The following is a 7494-nucleotide window of genomic DNA, read 5'->3' on the forward strand; positions in this document are numbered from 1 at the left end:
GGTGTCATGCAACTTGTTAGCGCAACCATATATCGGATACCAAAGAAAAAGATGGATGACCGTTTCTAAGAATGAGCATGAGCTTGATTCGATCTTGGTTTTCAGAAATACGCAAGTGCTAATGTCATCAATAAAAAGTGAATCAAATCCCGAATAGAAGTATGAAGAAGAGGACGTCATTCAATCTCTTTTCAAACCTTTCATCTACAAGGTTGAATCTTGTCAATAATCTCCTTAGCCGTAATAAAGTTATGCAACCGGACCTTATGACAAGGGGACGTTCCCTTTCTTAGTCAATATTTCTTTTGTTTAATTGATTCCTTTCTTTGTCAATATTTCATATAAGATTCCTTTCTTGAGAGGAAGAAGAGATAGGAAAAGGAAGAGGAAAAGGATAAGAAGAATTTATGGAAATCGAAGAAATACTTCTTGCATGGCCTTGCGTGAGGCCAAAAGTAACCCTTTCAAGTGCTCCACCTTCCAAAAATAGTGGTGGGTCAATTAAAATGTACAAATGAGAATACTTCAAGGGAAGATGGGCAAAGCATGTTTGTACAGTATGGAAGAAGCCCAAGCAGAGTAGCTTTGAGCTGGCAAAGCCAGGCTCGTATGCGATGCTTTTTCGGAAGGGGGAGGAGGCAGAAACCGCTGTTCCATTCACTATATGCATAACTTTACATCCCACAGAAGGGAGCCTTTACCCGAAGAGGAACTCGGTGGATTTCTTTGTTCTTCTGATTGGCAATAGAACCATAAAGGAGGCCCCTCTGATGGTTTAGGTTGTAAGGGATATTTATCACCAACACTGATCTGTTTCCCAGCTCCTTCCTCTTCCGGATGAGAGGGGGCTTCTTCGGGCGGAGCAGTAAGAAGAAGGCGGCCTGTTCTGTTTCGTCGACACCGCATTTCCCGATTTGGAAAACACGGTTTTGAGATTACCTGGGGGTGATTGTAAGGAGTGCTGGAGAGAGAGCTGGAGATCGTAGCGGGCCCTGGCGCGGGGGTCGGAGAGGGTCACGTAAGCGGCGTGGATTTGCAGGAAGCGTGTGGTGCAAGCCTCCTTGTCGGGGAGGGGCGCGACGTCGGGGTGGTTTTGGAGGGCGAGGCGGCGGAAGGCGGATTTGATCTCTGCGTCGGAGGCGGCTTTGGGGACGTGGAGGACGTCGTAAAGGGTGGAGGGGGCGGGAGCTAACGCAGACGGGAGCGCCGACGTGGACGGCGAGGTGTCGGCGAAGGATGACGTGGCGATGGCGGATACGACGGAGACGGAGGGGGGTCGGCGGCCTCGTCTTTCCATGAGCGTGAGGAGCGGGGCGTTACTAGGGCGGAAGAACTGAGAGGAGGAGGACGACGGGACCCAGGCAGGCCCTGCTGCGGAATGCGCCATCGAAGAAGAGAGAGGCGATGCCATGTACCAGACAATAGGGAGCAATCGCAGAAACGGTGTGATGAACGATTCGAAACACAGAGAGAGAGAGAGAGAGAGAGAGAGAGCTCGAAGGGATGATGAGAGTAGGAGGCTTTTGAATCGTAACGTCCAAGCCCTTTATAAAAACCGGCGTTTTCTTCGCATCGCTTATCCTATTGCCGACGTGGCTAATCGGGCCGACGAGGACCCAATCATGACAGCTGTGGGCTTGCCACTCGTTATGACATCCATAATTTCTATTTTCAAAGACTGTGAAGATAAAACGTGTTCATTATTGAATTTAGAAAAATTTTACAAACCTTCGGCGCTCTATCGGTTTCGTATCTGGAACCCGGGTGCCCGCGTAGATGGCCGTGTCGGCTAACCGTGGTCCAGATTCCCGACTCCTCTGGGCCCCCCACCTTTTTGCTTTTGTTGAACTACGAGTACTACGTCAGCAGTGCACCACCCTGTCGCGCTTTCTCTCTTTCCTACTCAGCATTTCGTGCATCTTATCCACGATTTGCGGATTCTAGCAAGGCTGGGTTCGTACAAGTACTGTGGGTCCTACACATCCAGTGGAACTCCGTAACTTGTGGAAATCTGTTTGCCTTTTGAGCTCAAAAGTATGAAATAAGAGCCGCGGCACACCAAGTCTGTGGACTTGGCGTGGAGGGGGGGCCAGCCATGGAAAGGTTGCCATTGGCCAACTTTTAAGTTGTCACTCGCCACTTTGCGGAACACCAAATTAGCCAAGTTGGAATAATCACATGTTGCTGCCAATCTATTTAAAATGAAAAGGGAATCTCCTTTAAGGGCATTTTCCCACGAGGCATTTGGTGACACCCAAATGACATAACAGACCCTCCACATCGTGCATTTGCTCAATATCCTAAAACTGTCAAGGAGCTCCATGTGTTTCACCAAAAGTTTGTAAAATATCCTCCTCAGCAATTGAATCCAATGACTAGACCCATCGTGTGAAGGTGAGCCCAATTGCACCAATGATTTGTTGTTCTAGAACTTTCATCCCTTTTCGTGGATGTTGCCAAACTCACAACAGGGAGGTGCTCTAAGACGTTCTAGAATTCAAGTCATCCTCATCAAGGATAGTCTCCTTTTGCACCATCCAGACCCAACCATCCTATGTATTGACTCCATGTCTTTGCTACCTTGTCATACCGCTAAACATAATCATATTATATATCTACCCTAACGGTTGTAAATAAAACCTTCATCATGTCCTATACGTTCAAAATTATATGTACCCTACTCTTAGCTTTGGTCATAAGGTTGTGGAGAATCTTATACTTGCTAATCACCAAAGCTAGCCTTGGGCTCCCTAAGTCATCTATATGTACTCTCTTTTGATACATAAGACAATAATTTAAAGACTTCTCACAAAAGAAAAAGTTCCAAATGAAAACACTACTTTGTGTAGGGCATAGCTAATATGGGAGGAGCATTTTGTCAAGAATTGATCGTGTGTTGTGAAGAATCGGCATGGCTGTGGACCTTTATGCTCTTTGAGTGCATGCAAGGAAAGAGAGCAAGTGAACATGTAACGTGTCCACCTGTTCCCTTTCAGGACACGTCTTAGTAGTCCATTGGCAAGAGAGTCTAGAAAACTCCGCCCGGCACTCCCATGGAATGTTACGGGGTTTGCGATCTAGGACTTCCCGTGTTTGCCACGTAGCAGAAGTATTCCGGCCATTCCCACTTAGGACCGACCTGAATCAGGGTTTTCCCTAATGGTCATTTTCCTAAATGACAGCTAGCGTCGAACCCCAAGCGAACTACTTTACGCAGAAACGCCAGGGATGAAGCAGATTCACGTTGCACTTGGTTCAAGGAGAATGGGAAACGAGAGGGATGCAAGGCTCGACCTCTCTGCCCATAAGGCATAGTCCCATTATGTTCCCCTAAAACAGCATAAATCGGAATTTTTGTAACCTAAACTCTAGGTCAGCGCCCTTCCTGTCCATTTCCTTTGAGAAGAGCTCTTTGCTGTCCATTCTGATTGAGAAAAGTTCCCGGCCAATCGGGACCACCCATTCGTAGGACGGACCCATGGCCACATCCACTGCACTTTCCTCAAGGTTGCTTTAGTTGTCTAATTACCTACCACATTTAGTTGGACATGCATCAAGCAGCTTCCTTAATTAGCCCATTAAACACTGGTTCCTTCACTTAATCTTCGCACTTGACATAGAAAAGCAGTGTCAAACAAGTTCCTTTTCAACAGGTTATCATATTTATCTTTGGAATACATTCATAAAGTCCAGCCCGCAGGCTTATCCATAATCCACCCGAAGGCTATCCATAATCCATGCCCGAAGGCTATCCAGCAATCCACAGGGATTACTAAACCAAGATTCCGCCCGTAGACTAGTATGCGGGCCTCGAGATACAATCCCGAGTCACGTTGGCCCCTTGTGCAAGGTCTGGAAGGTAAGGGATTTACGGCGAGAGCCCCCCTTGGCACCCAAGCGTCCTCCTGCTCCAAGTAGCGCTCAATGGAGAGACCTCATGCGGCGGGTTCAGTCCACATTCCTAGTACGGCTAACAATCCCCTTGGTTAGGGTCAGGCAGACAGTCGGGGGTAACTGAAGCTGCCTCTCCCTTCAGGCCTTCAACCTGAAGCATTAAATATATTTCCATCGTTTAGTTCCTTGAGCAAACAATGCAAACAGTGCTCCTAAACTGTTACAAGCACAATCATTTCTAGTGGTCGTTTATTTGGCCAACTGCTAAGGAGTGAATCCTTTTCCCCGAATGCATCTAGCATTCGATCCGGGATCAATTGCGACTTGGCAAGATCCCCAAGGGTTTGTTTGTTAACCCTTTTGTCCTTGGGTTAGGGCCATACCCTATTCACCCAACTTAGCCAATACCTTAGGTTTCATACATTAATAATAAATCCTGGCGACCATGTCGCTCTAAATTGTCAACTGATCCTTTGCTTCTAAGCACATACCTAATTTCCCTTAACTTAGCAATTTTTCCCAAGAAAGGTGTTATAACAGGATGACTACTCATCCTCTAGCAAGTTAAACTTACACAAGAACTTGCCAACCTCATTCCAAGGAATGGCAACTCTCTTGTGATCAAACCACAAGACCATGCGACGTTGAAACTTGTTGCACAAGTGTCGCATCTATTCCATGGGATCATTTCGCCCATCGAACAACATTTTCTGGTCACAGAATCATGATTAGATAAGAAGCAGGGTTTAGGGTGTCTTCTTACCTAACCCATTCCCAATTGCACTAGGCCGATAGTCCTAAGGGTTCCAACTCAATCCGAGTTTCAACATTTGATCGAGTGATCCTTAGGGTAGAAACCCTAGTTCGTTTCTTGCAAGTGCGTCCAATTGTCCCTACATTCCCTGAATGTGGGCAGGACCTTTGGGTATAAGAGTCTCAACTTGGCAATAAGTGCGAAACTACGCCGAGTCTTTATCCTACTAAAACCTAGTTAGCACTTGGGGTATTTATCGTATCGATTGAACCATCCTATGCGAATTCCTTGCGGTTTAGTAGATCCAATTTACTTGTCTTGCGACAAGGATGAACCATTCCTAGAGGTGTTGACTTGATCTAAAAGGGGAAAACTAGTTGCATTACGACACAATTCACGTAAGCACACGATTCATTGCCTCTACGTACGATTAGATTCACAATCCCTAACTTTTCTTGTTAAGACCAAAATGCATGTTAAATTTCGGCATAACTTCCATTGATCCTATTAGGACATGCATTCACGATTCATGCCACTAAGCTTTTAAGATTTTATGCTTAAATGAACCATGCCGCCTTTCCCTAACTACATCTCTTGATGAATGAAATTCTTCATACGATGAATGTGCATTATGCAACCTTTTCTAACTACTACGTAGTTAAATGAGATTCATGCCAATTGAAGCTAGAGTTAACCTATTTCACGCAACCCTTAGAATCTTTTCCATGCTTTGCTATTTCCTACGATTGATAACAACTTCCTTAATGAATCATTACAAAGAAGATTTGTCTAAAAATGTGACATGTGATTTAATCTTTCCATGCCTAATCAAAGGTGCACTTTAATAATTTCGACGTTATAAAGATAGGCAATAGGCATTCTAGACCGTCACTTTGAAATGCACAAAAGGCAACTTGCTAATAAGGTCCTAAAATGCATAGACACCTTATGTTTTTTTCGTTCATTCCATTGAAAGTACCAATGACCAATTTCGTATCATGAGTTAATTCTAGTAAATTCTAAATAACCAATTTATTTCCAATTTCATTTAGCTAGGTGGATTTGACAAGCATAAGTGCATCCTAGTCCATGAAATAACCGTGCATAATTGCAATACTTCTACGTGGAATCAAAAATAGAAAGAAAACCTAGACTTGTGGGCTCAGGGAAATGCCCACATGAATACTAGGAGATGAATCTCCAGGCGCGCCTTGTGACTTTTTAGGGGCCATCGTAGACATGATTTCGGTTTCTGGTTCGCCTTCGCGGTTTACGAAATTACTCGCCTTGGTATGCAACCTTAAGATCTTTGCCCATCTCCCTCGTATGCGGAGATCCCCTTTGAAGTAAGGATCCTTGAAAGAAGTATCAACTTGCGGGATTTGGCTTATGGAAGGCCTTAGGGGTTTGAGCTTAGGCCTTTTTCGAAAAAAGAGGGGGTTCACGAAAAGGGCTCTTGTGAACAGCCTTGCGGAGATGGAGGCTTTGAGAGTTCTTCCTCTTCTTCTCTTAAAATCTCGAGGCTAGGGCTGGCCTTATGGGGGATTAGTGGGAAGGGGGATCTATAAGCTTCCTCTTCTTCTCTTCAAAGTTCCGGGGGGGGGGGAGGGGGGGTAGGAATGGACCTATGGGGGATCTAGTGGGAAGAGGGGCTTAGGGAAGCCCTCTTAGAAGCTTCTAAGAAGCTTCTAGGGTGTGCAAATTCGACATGGAAAGAGGGAGGGATAGTTACGTCGAGTGGGGGGAGGGGATTTTTTTGCAACGGTCTGACGGCTTATGGTGGCGCAAGGCAGCGGTGCTGGCGGCTGGGTTGGGCAGCGGGCGGTGTCGGCTATGGCTTCCTCTCTCTCTCCACGACTTCAGCACGGTAGTTCCCTGCTTCAGCCTCCTTAACCCCCCTCCACAAAGGGGGTTTTTTATAGGCCAAGGGGGGAGAGGGGACCTCCCCCACGTGGCCATTGCATGTCTCTCTCCCTTCTCCTCTTCATGCAGCCCACTACTAGCCCATCCCCCCACACTCCCTCTCCTCCAGCCGTGCATCGGCTGGGGGAAAAGGGATAAATGAAAAAATTTGAAACTAATTACACAATTATCCTCTTAATCTCCTCCCAAGAGGATATTTCCCCGCGGCTATGCGGGTTTGAACCCCCGGCCTCGCTTTGCCAAGACGGAGTTCTCAATTTCTTGCGTGTGGTTACAGATTAAGTGCTAGCACTGAAGATAACCTTTGCAGGAGTTTTATACGGTGCGTGGGAGGTCGGGTTTAGTAATATTTTTTGAACGGAAATATTACATTCTCTCCCCCTTGGAAGAATCGAGATGTCCTCATCTTGAGATGAACTGGGGATATTGTTGGTTTAGAGTACTTTCATCCATCCAAGTGGCATCCTCCTCGGGATAATCTTTCCACTAGATGAGGCATTCTCTCAAGGTTCTGGATCTCAGTTGTCTCTCCCTAACATCTAAAATCCTGTCAGGCCGTAGCTCAAGGACTCCTTGGCTAGGCATTACAACTTGTTGGTCATCAAGTACATAGCTAGGATTAGGTACATACTTCTTCAGTAGGCTGATATGGAATACATTATGAACCTTTAGGTTCTCAAGGAGTTGCAGTCTATAAGCATTGGGTCCAAGGCACTTGAGGATCTTGTATGGTCCACAATACCTTGGACTTAGCTTCTTGCAATCTCCTAAGGATAGGGAACTCTTCTTTGGCTATACGCGAATGAAGACCATGTCTCCTTCCTCGAAGGTTCTATCTTGACGCTTCAAATCCGCGTATGCCTTCTGTCTATCCTTGGAGGCTTGGATGTCCTGTCTAATTGACTTCATTTGGTTATCCATCT

General features: G+C 45.9%; 1 protein-coding gene across 1 annotated transcript; it reads right to left on the reverse strand.

The window, feature by feature from the left end:
• Positions 1 to 315: 315 nt before the first annotated feature.
• LOC148039796 (chaperone protein dnaJ 11, chloroplastic-like) lies at positions 316 to 1528 on the reverse strand. The gene has a single exon (XM_087694050.1). The coding sequence runs from the start codon at positions 1409 to 1411 to the stop codon at positions 797 to 799; it is 615 nt and encodes a 204-aa protein (XP_087550176.1). The 5' UTR covers positions 1412 to 1528; the 3' UTR covers positions 316 to 796.
• Between the last annotated feature and the right edge of the window lie 5966 nt (positions 1529 to 7494).

The sequence above is a fragment of the Lygodium microphyllum genome, chromosome 2, assembly GCF_053477565.2.
Source record: "Lygodium microphyllum isolate KBCC chromosome 2, Lygodium_microphyllum_v1.1.10, whole genome shotgun sequence".
Lineage (NCBI taxonomy): Eukaryota > Viridiplantae > Streptophyta > Polypodiopsida > Schizaeales > Lygodiaceae > Lygodium > Lygodium microphyllum.